The 17,841-nt window shown below is 51.6% G+C and overlaps 1 protein-coding gene across 4 annotated transcripts in view; it reads left to right on the top strand.

Annotated features, from left to right (window-relative positions):
• Positions 1-17,841, top strand: part of LOC144725064 (receptor-type tyrosine-protein phosphatase kappa-like) — a 201,470-nt gene that overhangs the window by 137,901 nt on the left and 45,728 nt on the right. For all 4 annotated transcript variants that reach the window (XM_078604519.1, XM_078604518.1, XM_078604520.1 and 1 more), the window contains 4 exons: positions 8,149-8,714; positions 9,324-9,411; positions 10,383-10,459; positions 11,661-11,697. In XM_078604519.1, the coding sequence (XP_078460645.1) occupies positions 8,149-8,714; positions 9,324-9,411; positions 10,383-10,459; positions 11,661-11,697 (768 nt within the window). The remainder of the gene's footprint in view (positions 1-8,148; positions 8,715-9,323; positions 9,412-10,382; positions 10,460-11,660; positions 11,698-17,841) is intronic.

The raw sequence follows: 17,841 nt of genomic DNA, 5'->3' as shown, positions 1-17,841 counted from the left end.
ACAGCTATTGAAGGCTTCACGAACTACGCAGTCGAAATAGATGTTAAATAATGTGGGAGCCAGAGGACATCCCTGTCGCACCCCAAGGTGTACAGGGAAAGGCTCCGACTCCCGGCCACGTAGTTTTACCCGGGCCCGCTCACCATCATGAAGGTCCTTAATGATCATGAGCAGAGGGTCAGGGACTCCGAAAGCACGAAGAACAACCCAGAGCCCAGTCCTACTGATGGTATCATAGGCCTTGACCAGGTCAATAAAGCAGAGATGTAGGTCTTTTTGGAATTCCCTACACCTCTGCTGTAGCAGACGGACAGAAAATATGGCATCTGTGCAGGACCGCCCTTTCCTGAAACCGCATTGGGGCTCCGCAAGCCTCTCCTCAGCGTGCCTAGCAAGGCGATGTTGAATAATCCTTGCCAGGACCTTACCCGGCACACTGAGGAGTGAGATGCCCCTGTAGTTGTTACAGTCGGTACGGTCCCCCTTCTTAAAGAGGGGGACCACCAGGGCATCCTTCCAGTCCTGCGGAACCCGTCCAGTGGTCCAGACTGTTGTTATGATGTCGTATAGGGCAGTCTGTGCACAAACGCCACCCTCCCTCAGCATTTCGCTTGGGAGATCATCTCTGCCCGGTGCCTTCCCTGGTCTCAGACTCCGGATCGCCCTCAGTACTTCCTCAACAGCTGGTACCTCAGCCAGCCACTCACAGGGGGTGACCTCTTCCAATATTTGAGGCACCGCAGCCTCAGCAGGGTTATCCCCACTTTGTGCCATGATGTTTTCCTGGCTGAGAGATTTTCCCTCCCCCAGGACCTCACAGAAATGCTCAGCAAATCTGCAAACCTGTTCCTGGGGGTCGGAGATTGGATCACCGTTTTTTCCTCTAATGATGGTAATAGGTGTGGCGCTGCAGGTTACTTTTTTGATGGAGTTAAATAGTGATTTGTGATCGCGGGCCACTGGGGCAGACTCCATCTCCTCAGCAACCCGCGACCACCACCCATCCTTACAGTGCCTTACGGCTCTCCGAACCTCCGAGCGAAGGCTGCGGTAAACCTCCTCATTCTCTGACGTGGGATGCTGTAGGCGATGAGAGTGGGCCTGTCGCTTTTTCTCAATTAACCTGAACACCTCCTCCGTCAGCCAGGGTTTCTGGGGAGGTCTGGACCGCGTACCCAAAGCAGCCATTGCAGCTGCATGAGTCACAGTCTTAAACCTCGCCCATTTACCCTCGACATCAGGTGGAGTGGGGGACGATGCCAACCCCAGCTGCAAGCAATGATGAAATTCTCGCTTGCAACTTTCATCAGCTAGCTGAGACCAGGCCACTTTTGGTTGGAATGGGGTCCTGGGTGTACACCCACCACACACACACTCACACACACTCACACACAATCACTCACTCACACACACTCACACACACTCACACACTCACACACACACTCACACACACACTCACACACAATCACTCACTCACACACACTCACACACACTCACACACACTCACACACTCACACACACACTCACACACACACTCACACACAATCACTCACTCACACACACTCACACACACTCACACACTCACACACACACTCACACACACACTCACACACAATCACTCACTCACACAACAACAACAACCGCCATTCGCCACTAAGTGGCGGTGACGTCACCACGACGCTTGTGCCAGGCCATGTGCACCTTGAGGCCACGTGAAGTGTCGAACGCCCGCTGGCAGGAGGTCACGGGGCAGACCCAGGTGCCACGGGTCGACTGACCGAGATGACCGAGATGACTGGCTGATGCACCACCTGTGCCCCCTACTGTGCCAACTTGCTGTGCTTTAGCCACCCGGCGCTCCGCTCGTTGTTGTGAGCGTCGCTCCTCCGCCCTCCGTTGTTGTTGGAGGGCGACTGCCTCCAACTGCCCAGTAGCGTCCTTCACGAGCCTCCTCCACTGAGGCCGATCTTGACACCGCTGGTACCAGTCATCGGCAAGTCCACTCAGCTCCACGTCCTCCTGTACCACATCACTCCATCTCTTCTCTAGCCCGTGCCGCGCCCGTTTAGCCCCCTCGATCCGGCCGAACAAAAGCTGTTTAGGCATGCGGTGGCTGGGCATGCGGGCTACATGACCCAGCCAACGCAGCCTTGCCTGCCGGAGGAGCTCACTGATGGGACTTTGCCCAGATCTTTCAAGGACTTGTGAGCTCCTCACACAATCCAGCCTGGTTAAACCCAGGATGGATCGTAGGCAGGCCAGCCTAAATGTTTCTAACCGGCGAAGATGCTCCACTAGGGGGGTCCACGTTTCGCAAGCATAGAGAAGGGAGGGAATGACCGTGGCCGAGAAGATCTGAAGCTTCGTGCGGAGCGACAGACCAGGTAGCTTCCACACAGCGTTACGCAACCGATGAAAAGATATTGCCGCTCGACTGATTCGGAGTGAGACCTCTGCTGATAAACTGGAGCCGGTCATGAGCACACTGCCCAGGTATGGGAAACTCTCTACTCTCTCCACAACTGCCCCATCACCGATTGGGAGTTGTGGGGACGGAGTGCCCGATGGTACAAAATACCCAGGCAGGTGCTTAGTTTTGGTGGGGCTGATGGTAAGGCCCCACCTCTTAGTAGCACACTCCAGTCTCAGCAGCAGCGTCTCCAACTCCTCTTCTGAATGAGCAGCTATTACCAAATCATCGGCATACATAACGTGGTTGACCAATAGGGAGCCGTCCCTTGATCGCACCCGGGCGTCGATCAGCCTCCCATTATATCTGTACCAAATGGTAATTCCCCCGGTACAGCTATTGAAGGCTTCACGAACTACGCAGTCGAAATAGATGTTAAATAATGTGGGAGCCAGAGGACATCCCTGTCGCACCCCAAGGTGTACAGGGAAAGGCTCCGACTCCCGGCCACGTAGTTTTACCCGGGCCCGCTCACCATCATGAAGGTCCTTAATGATCGTGAGCAGAGGGTCAGGGACTCCGAAAGCACGAAGAACAACCCAGAGCCCAGTCCTACTGATGGTATCATAGGCCTTGACCAGGTCAATAAAGCAGAGATGTAGGTCTTTTTGGAATTCCCTACACCTCTGCTGTAGCAGACGGACAGAAAATATGGCATCTGTGCAGGACCGCCCTTTCCTGAAACCACATTGGGGCTCCGCAAGCCTCTCCTCAGCATGCCTAGCAAGGCGATGTTGAATAATCCTTGCCAGGACCTTACCCGGCACACTGAGGAGTGAGATGCCCCTGTAGTTGTTACAGTCGGTACGGTCCCCCTTCTTAAAGAGGGGGACCACCAGGGCATCCTTCCAGTCCTGCGGAACCCGTCCAGTGGTCCAGACTGTTGTTATGATGTCATATAGGGCAGTCTGTGCACAAACGCCACCCTCCCTCAGCATTTCGCCTGGGAGATCATCTCTGCCCGGTGCCTTCCCTGGTCTCAGACTCCGGATCGCCCTCAGTACTTCCTCAACAGCCGGTACCTCAGCCAGCCACTCACAGGGGGTGACCTCTTCCAATATTTGAGGCGCCGCAGCCTCAGCTGGGTTATCCCCACTTTGTGCCATGATGTTTTCCTGGCTGAGAGATTTTCCCTCCCCCAGGACCTCACAGAAATGCTCAGCAAATCTGCACACTCACACACACTCACACACACTCACACACACTCACACACACTCACACACACAATCACTCACACACACACTCACACACAGAGAGAGATGGACAAAATTAAGCCGGAGTGAGACGAGACGTCTAGGTGAGACGGAATCTTCGTGAAACGAGAGCTATATAGACAAGAGACAGAGAGCTGGTGAGACGGGAAGAGAGCTGGAGACATAATAGGGTAAGAGAGTTTAAGTCGTTTCGTTATATTGTCTTTATATTGAATTTAAGCCGATGTTTCATGCACCCTTTGCTTTCCATGAGCTCAGGTCCCCTCCTGAGCTGTTTGGGGCCCCCCCAGGTTTTCTTTGCAAAGCGCAAACAGGGCCGGCCGATAACCCCGCACAGTGACTTGCGCAGATCTCTTCAGAATATATGTTTTAAAAGCAATTGGCTCGCGCCCAATCAATATTGTGGTGGAATCTTAAAGGCAAATTCCTGTTATGCTTCCAGCAAGCAGCTCCTGGCTAAGCCCTCTTTGTGCTTGAGGTGCAACACTCACTTTCGCTATCCCTCTGGAATTGGCAAATTCTGGTGGTGAAATGGGATCAATTAGGAGATGGATTTGGATTCCAATTTGATTTGAGGCCAACTTCATTGGCTTGTGATTTGATTTGGGGGCCCGGGCTTCTGAGAGCAGGTGCATTAGGAGGAGCGGGTTAATGCGATTCGTTATTACACCGTTGTCACGAGCCTGACGGGCACACCACGGAATCCCGGTCGGTAGTGCGCCTGCCGCCGCATTCTCCATAATTGACCAATATTGTGGTGACGCACGCTACGATCGCCGTCGTGTGTTTTGTTTGTGAATCCGAGTGCGCTGCACCTACGAAATGTGTCTGTTTGGTTTCTATTCACTGGCTCGCTCGCTAATGCATTCGGCAGCAAGAATGTATACGGCGTTCAATGCAGCCGCATCTCAACATGCTTTACACAATTGTAGACTACATGAGGGTAGATGGGGGGGGGGGAGGAAGGCATCCAGTGCTTTGAATCGAGACAGCTAAGTTAATGTATGGCCAGGTGAGGGCCCATTGAGACTGCGAGACTCTTTTTTTTTCATAGCGATCTGTCTTACTGAAGCGGAAAAATCCAAGATTATATTCGAGCAAAACCAAAGTCTACATGTGCAAGTTCCAAAAGTGAACGTTTTATGTGGACGCAGTATCACCGTGTGACAAAATCTGAAATTATGAACAAGATCAGGACCGGTTGAGTTGGAAGGCAGCGTTGAATCCAAGGGCAGCTTCCCAACAAGGATCCGTAGCTTTGTTACCACAGAGATGTACCTCGTAATCATTTAAAAAACACACACGCACACTCGTGGAGCTTAACCATGGAGAAGCCATCGCCATGGGCGGAGATTAACAATTATCCACGAATTGCGGGATGAGAGTCCGCTCTTGATTGCCTGCTGGGTCTTGATTCCCCTCGTGCTGAGTTGACACCGAGGCAAAACTGCTGCAGGGCAATATGAGATGCCGGCAATAAACGCTCGTGCTGGCTCGGCCTTCGCGGAAGGCTGCGTGTGGCGGTCGACGTTGTGGTGCGGTGGCTGCTGCGTGCCCAATCGTGGCTGGGCGACGTGGGGCGAGCTTCCCGTGGAGGGACGGCGAGTCCCAAAGAGCGGCGTAGCTATGGAGGAGCGCCGGCGCTCGCCTGCCCTCCGCACGAACTAGATTTTAATCTTGCACGTGATATCACCATCCTCGACGACATTTCCTGGCTCGACCTCCATCAAGTGGCACAACTATTGAGTGTGCAGGCGGCGCAACTCTACCAGGGCCCTGTGAGCCGCAGGTTGCCCGGGCACTTGGCAGGGAAGACGGAGAAAAATTGGACAGGGATGGGCAACATTATATTAACCCTTTCCGATCAGTTTTTCCTTCCGATTCCAAATGGATTCGAAATATTTGTTTTTATTAAATAACTTTATTGGTACCGAGGCTCCCACAAGACCATGCAGAAGGGCGTGTGGCACAATTTGGCACCAGTTATCACAGAGTGCAGTCGTCTCGCTGCCGTTCTCTGCAGTGAGTACAATGTCTTCAAAAACAGCGTCGCTATGCCTCTCAAAATAAATTTCACGCTAACAGCTCGCACGTTCCGAGATTCAGCGGTGAACGTGGACCCACCTTCCAACTAGATTGACTCACCCCCACCATAGGAATGTGGAATTTCCACCACTGGCTCTGGGCCGTGAATTTGAGCTGAGCACCAGTGGACTCGATGCTCTCTAAGCTGGGAAATCACTTGGGCCGAAGACGTGAAATCCCGCGTGGAAGTCGCGCCATGTGCCGCCCACACACACCGGGTATAAAACGTGGGTAATTAACTATACAACGAGCGCCGTTGACGTATCTCCGCGCGGCACCGAGCGTGTTCAGCAGACCACTGTGACAAGGGTTGTCCAAAGTGGTCTAATATTACACAGCCGGAAATTAATAATAAATAATATCTCCCCGGTCAGATATGTTTTTGAAGCGTGTGTCACAGCAGAGAATGCGCACTGATTAAACACTTCTTCAGGCACGTTGGTAATCGTCGTGTATTTACCGTCGATGACGTGCGCTTCACAAACGTGGTCATTAGCAATAAACACGCAAACACAAAAAAACTTAAGAGTGCGCAGAGAAGCGTGGAGAGATCAACAAGAACTGGTCGACAGCTTAGCGAGGCCTTCATCCAGCAGTGGATTGATCATGGTGGGTGTCGATGAATTGGACATGGGCATGCCTATCATCAGCGGTTATATAATCACTCCATCTCCTCAGAGGATTTCCTCTCGAATGCATTTCATGCATTTTCTGCTGCTCCATCATCGTCGTTCTCCATCATCGGCCAATCATCCCTTGTCGCGACTAAATTAAGTACAGCATTTTAATCGTACTTTGTTGTTCTCTTCTAGTTTTTTTTTACAAAATGAATCGCTTGCCACCACTCGTGAATGTCTTGGTGTGATTGGCGCATGGGGCGGCATGGACGCTGCGCTGAGGATGTTGGGGATGAGCGGCGGCAATAAAAGCCGCGGCACCGGCAGCGCCGGCGCGTGTCTCCCTCCGTCAGGCCGAGCGAGAGGCCTCGTGACGTCTCTACATTTCATCCTCCACTTGGTTTCTCGCGAATGGGCGACACCAGGGCTCGCCACTGCGCTTGCCTTAAGAGCCTTTCGTGAATTGGTTCCAAAAGTCAAGTAAAACGACGCAAGCTTTACATTGTCACTCATCCAGATATGACACATTCATCTAAATGAGGGAAACCATCTGGCAGGAGACGTGGAGAACATCTCATTTTATTCCCTCTTTAGTATGCGTAAACGGCACGTTTCTGTTCAGCATTGAACACTCGCCAAACATCTCAAGTATGACTCTCCCGAGTCTTGAGACTAAATCGGGCTCTGGTAGCCCGGCCCTTTGCCTGCATCAAGTATGGTGCCGGACACAGACCGAGGACAACATCTTGATGTTCTCAAAAGGTTTTGGGGGCGGACACTGGAACCACGGCCTTTCTGCATTTACTGCAACCGTCCCAGCCAAACCAGCACGTTGGGCAGATTGAACATAACTGGGTCTGGAAACCAACTTCAGGTCCGGGCATGAGTGCTGCTGGTGTGCGCTTGGGGTGACCTGACCCTGCTTTCTGCTGCTTCTTCTGTTGCTTTTGCTGATGCCGCTCATGCTCCTCTTGCTGCTGCTGCGGCTGCTGATGGCGGTGTTACTGCTGATGCCGCCGATGCTTCTGAGGCAGAGTGCCTTGCTGCATTGACCATGCCATGCGTCATTTTCCAAGCGCAGTAAAACCCCCACAGGTTTTACTGCTCATCTCAGCGGCCGAGCGCAGTGCATCAGAATTATAGCGCAAGGCCACGGACGCGTCCCAAGCTTTTAAATTGCATTGTTTTGTATGCATTTTTATTACCTATTGGCTTTTTATGTTACGTATAAAGCACCGAATCCTTTTCAATTACGGTATTTCATTAAAAGCCTGAATAATTGGCACGTGGCCTTGTCCCCGGCAATGATTGGTGGTGGCCTGTGTGCCACCGCAACGCGTGCGTGCAACTCGAGAATGGCCAACAACGACCGTGGCAAGGTTAAGTTAAACTGGCGTGCGAAGGTCTGACTTGTTTGATCGGTAAGCTCACTAAACAATGCTGCTACAAATACAAACATACTGCTCGGGCTATTATCATTAAAAATATATTACAGTGGAAGCTGGATATAATGACACCTTTTAGAAACACGGTTATTAGATTAGCAACACATGCGCAGGGAAACTTATGATGCGAGCATCCAGCAAGCGAGCAATTGCAGAGCTGCATCTTTACGTTTGCCGTGTACAATCGACGCACGCACATCCTCACGCGAACACACCCACCCACACACGCACGCACACACACGCACACACACGCACGTACACACGGCATGCACAGCGTCTCCTCTCTCGTGCCGACCCTCGCCCCCCGCTCGTTGCAGACGACAGCCACGCGGGGCTCTCCGACTCGGGCATCCTGCTCGACCCGGGGAGCCACAGCCTCCCGCCCAGCGTCACGTCGAGCGCGCACACGCTGCCACACGCGGCGCGCGCCGGGCGCCATGCGCCGGGCCTCGAGTCCGCCTACCAAACCGGGAGCCGCGGCAAGGAGCCGGCGTACCGGGGGCCGCAGGTCTCCGGCGAGGCCTCGTACCGCGCGGGGGCCGCGCCGGGCGACGCGGCCTACCACGCCGGTGGCCGGGGCCCGGACCCGGCGGTGTACCGGGCGCCGCCGCCGCCCGCCAACGACGCCGCGTACCGCTCGGGGCAGGCGGCCAACGAGGCGGCCTACCGCGCCGGAGGCCAGCAGCAGGGCCCGGAGGGGAGCTACCACGCGGGCGGGCGTGCCAAGGATGCCGGCTACCGCCTTGGGCCAGCGCCGGTGCCGGCCGGCGAGCTGATGTACCCGCCGGCGCAGATGCGCACGGCGATCCGCGTGGCCGACCTACTGCAGCACATGAACCAGATGAAGACGACGGAGGGCTGCGGCTTCAAGGAGGAGTACGAGGTCAGAGCTTCGATGTTTGCATCCTTGTTCTCGCTCGCTCGCTCGCTGTGTAACCTTCTTCCCCATACTGAGAGTCCAATAGGGCTTTCATTTGCCTTTGGCGGGCAGCCACATTCACACAGCCACACCATCACTTCTGAAACTGCCAGAAGGCTCGTTCAGTGACAGAAGTGGCTGAGCTGCTCATGCGAAAGTATCATCACAGAAGTGACTGTTTGTGTGTGTCTCACATGGGTGCCACGGTAGCCTTGATGGTTTGTCTGCTGTCGCCACCTGTCCTGGTGTTCCCAAGATCGTATTAAATGTCCAGTTTCTTGTCAGTTGCTGAACAACATACCACTCAAGACAATATATCTACATTCTCACTGTATTATCTAGACTATAAAGCGGTACAAATCTAGTCACACACAGCAACCGTATAACGAGACGCATGGGAAACAGGTGCGTCATAATCCGGACGATATGGTTATTCTTCCGGTGCTGTGAGATCTCCGTGAAGCAGTTTCTTTTGGCAATGTGGCGAGGGCGACCGCCCTCCGTGCGCTCCCCCGCGTTTTGAGCGGCGCCCCGTTAACGCGAGGCCGTGGTGCGTTGACGGTGCCACCGCAGAGCTTCCTGGACGGGCAGTCGGCGCCCTGGCAGGTGGCCAAGAAGGAGGAGAACCGGGGCAAGAACCGCTACGGCAACATCATCGCCTGTGAGTCCCGGCTGGCGGCGCCGGGAACCCACCGGAGCCCACCCAATGCACTGCTCAGCAGCTGTTGTGTAATTCGTTTAGTGAATGGCAAAAACAACAACAACAGCAACGACCGAAAAGTGGCCGACTCTCATATTAATTAAAACATAAGAAAGTGCACGTGGGTGTGATGCATTTTCACGTGACTTAGTTGGAAAGTTAATTAATTAAGTTTGCGGTAATTGTTCTGGGCCGTGCCACCGCGAGAGGCCGCACGTCATTCCATCATCTGATGGAATGACGTGCGGCCGCTCGCATTCATAATAATAATAATGTGATCCCTACAATGGGGCCGTTGAGTATCCTATCGGCCCAGGTATAATTTCCTCCTTTCAAAATTGAATCCTTGAGGGGGATGGGATTGTTGGCGGAGAGACCCTGCGCATCGCTCTCAATCTTTCCAGCTTCCACATCTCACGATGGCGATGCACACGCATGGTGCCCAGCGTTTGTGAGCCAAGGGTTAGTGGATCACGTACACATTTGTGAAACTCTCAAACCCGTTGGCCAGGAGATGGGAGTGGGTTCATGATCCCATCTGCTCCCCGTTCAATTCCAGGCTCTTCTCCTCTGCCTATCACTGACTGTCCTTTTATCTTTATAAAATAATAATGAATGTGACTCCGTTCCCCCGAGCGGTCATGTCCCACTGCGTGGAACAGCACCTTGAGATGCGCTTGCATTGAGACGGTATATAAATACAAATTGTATTGCCATTGTAAACCCTCGTACGTGTGGGTTTTCTCTGGGTAATCGAGTTTCCTCCCACACAGAACACTCCTCAAAAATTGCATTGGCCAAACATCCGACTGCAGGGCCCTCTTGAAGGGTCTAGAGAGTCAACGAAGCGTGCCTGGATAAATGACTTGCATTACCTTGGATATATCAATGACGCCACGACCCCTCCCCCGTGCTTCTCTGCACTCCCCCAGACGACCACTCCAGGGTGTTGCTGCAGCCCTTGGATGCCAACCCTCACTCCGACTACATCAACGCCAACTTCATCGACGCAAGTTCCTTTCACCTAACGGGCAGCGCACGCGCGTAGAAGACGCGGGGACTGTGACGCGCGCGCGCATCGTTAGCTTGGAAATAGATTGCATCGTCACAGCCCTAACGCCCAGGAGACCCACTGGCATGTTTAACATCAGTGCCGCCCAAATGTTCCTGGAGGCCCGGAGATGGAGGCCCAAGGCTGAATGGCATGCGGGGCTAGCCGCTAATTCAAAGCGGAAAAAAACATCCCTCTTTTGTGTGAGGCCTGGGGAAAGTTGCCCATTAAACCTCCAACCTCTCTCGAGGTGGCCCTGTGTAACAAACCAAACGACGACGATGATGAAGAGCATATTTTTAGACGATAGCAATATTGTCTGATTTGTATTCCGAGTGAGCCATAGATTTGTTTTGAATTGTTGTGGACGTAGTACGTTGTAAGGACACGAGTACATCCCTGTGTTCACAACACGCTTGGATAACAGTGTCTTCGCTCATGTAAATCAAATGAAGTGCAACAAATAAACACGAAATGTACATTCCCGCTGAACACCAATTAATACGAATCATGCGTGCTTACAAATTCGAGTCGTAATTAAAAAAGAATTCGCATTTCTCGGAAACAAAGTCACGGAATGACGCGCCAGATAAATTAAATTCCCGTTGAATGCGTGTGTGCATGCGCGTTCTCAAATTTATAAAAAGATCGTAGCGACGACGTTGCATATCCAATTATGTGGATGCTGCCTCGCCCGCACTTGCGCCGAGATGCAGGCTCGACTCCCTCCTTCCCCTAAAGCGCCACTTGCTCCCTGAGGCTTGCGTGTGGGGTGCGCGGGACGCATGTTCCCGTTTTCCCCATTCTCGCCAGCTCGATTCAACTCACAAAAATAATAATAATAAACCACAATGGTAGCGCTCCTACACGGCAACAAGCGTTCGTGACACTGATGTATGCCGCAGCCGTTTCTGCCTAATCGCTGAACTCTGCTTTATTGTCGCTTCTGCGGGTATCACAATTTGCTTACGTAAAAAAATAGACAAGTAAGCATGTAACCATTATGGTTCGGCACCTTGTGGTGTCAGCGCTGCTAATTGCCCGGTTCTCCCTCCGCGCTGCCGCGTGGGTGCTGGGCGTGATGCGGGCGGGATGCTCGCTGCTCGCTCTCGCTGCTGCCTCGGTGCTGACTGTGAGCTCTCCGTTTGTCTTTGTTCAGGGCTACCACAGGCCGCGGCAGTACGTCGCAACGCAAGGTACGTGGGAATGATGGCGGCCCGAGCCCAGAGTTCTCTCTGCACTTTCTCTTGTTCTTGTTGTCGTCGCCAAGTAACTCCCCACCGCCAGGCGAAGGCCTCCCCAATTCTCTCCCCAATCCATCCTGTCCGGTCGTGACCTCCGACCTCTGTGATGTTGTCTTGCTGCTGCCGCCGCTGTTGCCGCTATCTTCTTCTGCTTCTCCTCCCTTCTCTTGGTCTCTGCTCCAACGGAGTTCTTTTAACTTCTCATCTCTCGTCAGCTGCTCTCATGACTAGTGCTGCCCAATTCCACTTGATTTCCGTTGCTTTATCAGCTGCATCATCATCATCATCGGTGAGCCCTGTTCTTTTCATCCTATCTTAATTTCTTAAATTATCTAATTGACTACCTCTTCAAAGTCTTATTTCCATACATCTTAAGAAAACATGGAGATGTTATTGCAACTGGGAAGTGTTGGGAATCTATACAGCACTTAGCTGTGTTGTGCAATGTTGGACTCTGCCATTGGTGACGTGGAATTAAACTTGGGCCTCGGAGGGTCAGAGGGCCCGTGTTGTATGCGGCACCGTGCCACGACAAGCAATATGGCGGTCATGAGTGGCACGGCATCTGGGTGTTGTGGTACGAGGTTAACAGTGGCACAGGCGTCGCACGGCAGGTGCGTGGCAATCTTCTTCACCGATGGACTATTGAGATTATCCCACGGTGGGACTGCGATCACCAATCTCAAACCACGGGCCACAGCATAGTAACGCTACCACCTGCCTCCATCATTTCACCGGCAGATTTTCAGATATTCACCTGAAGCCATCCACTGGCTCGCTTGCCATCCCTCACATGGACGTGCACTCATATTGCTGATCATCTTTCCATCTGTACGGAAACAGTGGCACAAAGCTTGCCCTACCTTGGGATCGAGGTCACAACAGAGGATTTCTGATTCCCGATCCCCATTCTCCCGTCGCTCCTTCGCCCCTCTCCTCTCGCTCCCCTCCCCAACCTGACAAAAGCCTCGGTCTTTTCGCCGCCTATTAACTCGGTCCATATTTCGGCACACTTCGACGCAACAAAATGTGTACATTAGGCCGCGGCAAATAACAATTTGCATAATTTGCCGTGCGTGTGTGCGGGGTGGGGACACAATAGAAATCGTTTATAATGAACTGAAAGCTTATCCTCCGTTCCACTCGGTTATAATGAGGTTCTGCCGCTGAGCAGCGTCCTCTCTTAGCAGTCAGGCGGCGTATGCGCGCGGGGTAATTGTATTAAAAGCACCCTGGGCTCCGTTCCCCGACGCTTGCTGAGACGCGCGGTGTACATAGCAGGCAGCAGCAGCAGCGCTGTAAATTAATGGCCCATTACCTCGTGCTTAATAAACCCCCGACGCGGCTGAAGGCTTCGCGGGCCGCGAGCTCCGGGCGCCGCGCAGGGCAGCGAGCGGCGGTTCTCTCCTCCTCCTCGTCGTCGTTGACGCCACCGCCGCCCCGCGTGTGTTCGTCGTAGAGATTTTGATGAGTGATCAATACCCCATTTTACTTTCGTTTTCGTGTCGTCTGAGATTTATGGCCGTATTGTTCTTGTTAAAAATATAAATAGTAATTTAATTTAGAAAGGCTTTTTTTATTTATTCGAATCCGCTTTGCAAAAAAATCCGTTTGTCACTCCCCCCCCCCCGCACTGCGCGTGCTCCCAGATGTATTCAATTAAACAATGGGCGAAGTTCTGTGCACAAATGAGTGCATTTCATGAAATATAATGGCCTGGAATTTTGCTCAAAAAGTGTGGGTGGTTGGCATTCGTGCTGCGAATTAATTATTTTTTTACTTTAATCCTATAAAAGGTAGTGACGTGCGTCATGCAACTTGTGATGAGATGAATAGCAATGCTGCTGTAATGCGCATTTAACATTTGCAATTTTCATCATACCTCCGTAATTAATGTAATGTTCGTGAGTTCTTTCATTTTAAGCGATTGCTTTTACATTTGTTCCATTATTTTGAGACAATCCACTGGCTGTGGCTGCCATTTTATTTATTTATAAAGGCATCGTTCCCATATTTGTTTCTCCCCAAATGAAAGTATATTTTAGAGCACCTATCATTCACGCGGAATTTTTGGAGAGTGTATCTTATCAGCAGCTTTGGTTCAATACAAGCAAACTCTGGACTGGTTTTGGCATTCAATGTTTCATCAGCAGTGTCAGGCTTGCGTCAAACAATGCTGGTGAACTGCCCAAACTCTATAGGCGAGGATCAATTTCGGAGCTTTCTTTTTTATGTCATTCTAAATTCTTTGAAAAGCCTCTTTAATTGGCACTTTAGTCAGTTTTTAGCCAAAGCAATACCTTGTATGTCCGACGAAATCCAATTACTGCACATGACAGTGCCCATAGTACCAAAGGAAAAGGCAAAAGTAAACATTTAATGAGGACATCTCCGACTTTAATCCAAACATCAACAAATGAGAGCAAACCAGCAGAGCGGAGATGAGTGTTGTGAGTTGTCGTCTGATGGTATCTGGATTTCCAACTCAATGCCGCTCGACTGCAATAGTCAGCACACTGTGACTTGCAATCCAGAGGGCACCGGTTCAATTCCATCTCTCGGCTCGGCACTTGAAACAACGGGGCAGGTGATTAAATCATCCTGCCACCTCTGCCCAGCAGCAGCATAAATGAGTGCAACACCGTGAGTTGATGGGCAAGCCCCGTGTTGTGGGGCCTGTCCGCTACGAGGCCAAACACCCTCGAGAGGGCCTTTGTGTAAGGCTTACTCTCGTGCTGGGGTTGATCCCAATCAACATTTGCCCAAGGTACACATTCTGCAGCTCCTGTGTCCTCTATTCATGTAATAATTGGTTTATTCAACGAGCGAACAAAATGTTCGTATGTGACTTTTGTTTTGCCCGTACTTATCGTGAGCCCAGCTTGACATCCTTCTTTGTTCACTTCGTTGCATTGCAATTGCATGCTTCAATTACACTCTGTGCCAAAAGATATTTGTTTGCATCTTCCGCAATTAAAGGCACACACACACATCTATGCAACAATTTTGACAAAGTATTATTTTGACCAGAGCGTCCGGACAAACTCAGCTCGAAGTGGAGTGGGCTTCCATGCACGGAGACAATTTGACGGAGCGGTTCGTGAGCTCAAACAATGGTGCCTCGCGGCGCAGCGGCCCCCTCGTTCAAATCGGATGACTTTGGCGCTTTTGAAAAAAATAAGTTACCGAGGGTTACGGACGTGCACGATGTAAATGGATTCATGCAAACAATACCGTCGCTAATTGAATGCGGATCGAGCAGAAATAACATTTTCGGCGGTGAGTATCGCACACGCTCACTTCTGATTTGTGTGCACCCAGGGGGTGGAAAATCGGCGGTGCGGTGTTAGTGCGGTGTTAGTGCGGTGTTAGTGCGCTGACAGCGCTGTGCCGGCGGCGCCCGTCTGGCTCTGCCCCTCGCCCCCCCTCTCCCGCACCCCCCCCCCTCTCTCGCCCCCCCCCCTCTCCCGCACCCCCCTCCCTCTCCTGCGCCGTGGTCCCGGTGATGCCGGAGAAAAGCCGACTCAAAGCTCCTGGGCGTAGCAAATGGCGCCCGATACACCGAAACGCATAGCCGCCGAAAGAGTTGCCACCTCTAAGATACAATCTGGGATGTATAGCGCAAGGACAAGGATATATCGTGGAATCCTGCATGTAAATGCATTGTCTCCATTGGTGGATTGTTACGCAACTGATAAAAAACGAGATTGACAATAATCCCGGTAAGACTTGTCGATATCCCAGCAGCAGCAGCTACATCGAACAGTGGAAGTCCCTGGCTAAATCAAGACAGGTGGCAACCCCAGCTGCCGACGCGAAATTAATGGACGAAATGAGTGGAGTGTTTTGTTTGTCAGCTTAACCTCGACTATTTGCCACGGATTCTGGTCTCCGAGCTTTCTGAAGGAGAAATGAATGTGGATCCGAAGGTGCGAGGGAGTGTGTCACAGAGGTCACTCACAGCACTTAGCCCGGCAGTGAGCAAGGCGGAAACTAAAGGGGTCCCTTCTCTCTGTGTGTCTGGGGCTCGAGATGCAGCAGCCTCTGTAGCCTCAAAGAGGTTGGGAGGGGGGGTTAGCCTCGAATGAAAAAGGCTCAACCCCCCCTTCTAATTCTTATATCCAAGTCCAACATCGTTGGCATAGAAGTTCAGTACGACGACGCGGTGGGCGTCACAGCGGTCCCTCGTCCACACGGCGGCTGGGTCCCCTAGCGGAACGCACGCTAGACGAACGCATGGAGCGGCGTTACTCGCTTTAGCTCTAGATTTGAAGCTTTCGTGACTGCAAGGATTCATACTCTTAGGTTTTTTCGGTAAAGTCACGTAGGTAAAAATAAAAAAATATCTTTTTTATTTGTTATTACTCGCTTTAGCGTTTAACGTTCACTCGCAATTCCTTAAACCTTTATTTTTTATATTGCCCTACTTTAAAAACGGTCCCTGCGTGAGGTTGGCTGGTTGGGCTCGGACAAATTTGATCAGACCGCGGCGAGACGACTGCCACTGCTGCCCATGAAAGACCAAAGCGTGGCTGACCGTGACAAATGCGAAATCAACGGGGGTCGGCACGAAGATGAGAGGCTGCAATGCGCCGAGGAAGACCAAACATGGCAATTAGCTACAAATGTGTACAAGATGATTTACTGATCTCACTGATTGGCTGAGCTGATTATAGCGTAGAAGAAGCATTTATTTGCACGCTCCTCCACCAGCATTTGACAAAGAAGAGCACGTGACTGAATGTTTGGCTGCGTTGGTCGGCGACGCGAAGAGAGCGACCGAGAGGCGACGGGAACTCCACCAACTGCCGTCCACGAGATGAATAAAATCCAAGATGGTGACTAAATTGACACTCTTGGTAAAAAAATAACTGAACGAAAAAAAAATAGCAACACCACCTCCGTCTTCGGATCAGAGAGCAAACATTGAAATCTGCCGTTGCAAGACACTCGTGTGGGGGTCCCCGCGGAGATTACACAACGGCATCTGAACGGCTGCCCGTGTGTCTGGGACGTTTTAGTGGCTCTGGCAGGAAATTGTTAAGCCCTCTGCCAAGGGTGACGTGAGGTTTATCATCGTTGCACAACCAGTTATTACAATAATAAATAGCTCTGCAGTTTCTCCTCTCTCCTGAGTGAGAGACGTATTACCCTGCTGCCTCTGTGTGCGTGCGTGCGTTGGTGTGTACGTGGGGAGCGGAGGCGCAGTGGTTAACGCACTGCACCGTGAACCCATCAGCCCGACTGTGATTCCAAGCCACTGCTAACAAAAGAGTGGTATGGATCTCCCCCAGGTTGACTCAGTCTTAAATCAGTACCTGGGTGTGGTGAGTAAACGTCAGCACTGTACACTGTGACAACCTTCACAGGTGCTTGCTGACAGCACTTGCCTCAACAGTCTGTAAAAGGCTCTATGGGTGATCTTTGTGTTTTGTGTATGTATATACAAAGTAGGTGTTGGAACAATGGATTCTACACGGTAGTCTATTGCTAGCCATTCGTGTATGTGGCAAGTGCTGCCTGAACTTGTCCTTGACTTCCCCTAGGTTGACTCAGCCTTAAATGAGTACGTGGTGTGATGTGTACAAATCTATACTGGAGATAGAAAAGCAAAGATTGTGGTGCCGGATATACCACGCTATATAATGTCATGCAAGCCTTAATAGGCACTCGCTAACAGCATATGCATTTAGACCCAAGGTAAACAGAAGGAATTGTCTTTTACACTTATAATATGTATAATGTGGTCGCGGTGTGTGTGTGACACTTAAATATCAATAATTTAAAAATCGAATTACCGATCGCACGACAATATTTTATCAGTTCACTCGCGGAATGAAGTCGCGGAATGAAATTGGTGTAGTGGTGAACCGTAAATAACATCCAGAGGCAAGCCTGACTCATCACGGGCACTGCCCTGCTCATTACAGCAGAGTCTGCTGCTGCTGCTGCTGCCAAATCAATCTGGCTCGAATCTCTGCCGCACCGCACGAGAAACTCACAGCTCAGAAAGGTACAGGTGAAGAAAGCTAACAATGCCCCCCACGTGTGTGTGTGTGTGTGTGCGCGATCGCAAATAGCACTTGCCCCAACAGT

Source organism: Lampetra planeri, chromosome 22, assembly GCF_965212315.1.
Source record: "Lampetra planeri chromosome 22, kcLamPlan1.2.h2, whole genome shotgun sequence".
In the NCBI taxonomy this organism is placed as follows: domain Eukaryota; kingdom Metazoa; phylum Chordata; class Hyperoartia; order Petromyzontiformes; family Petromyzontidae; genus Lampetra; species Lampetra planeri.
This window is presented reverse-complemented; position numbering and strand designations above follow the sequence as displayed.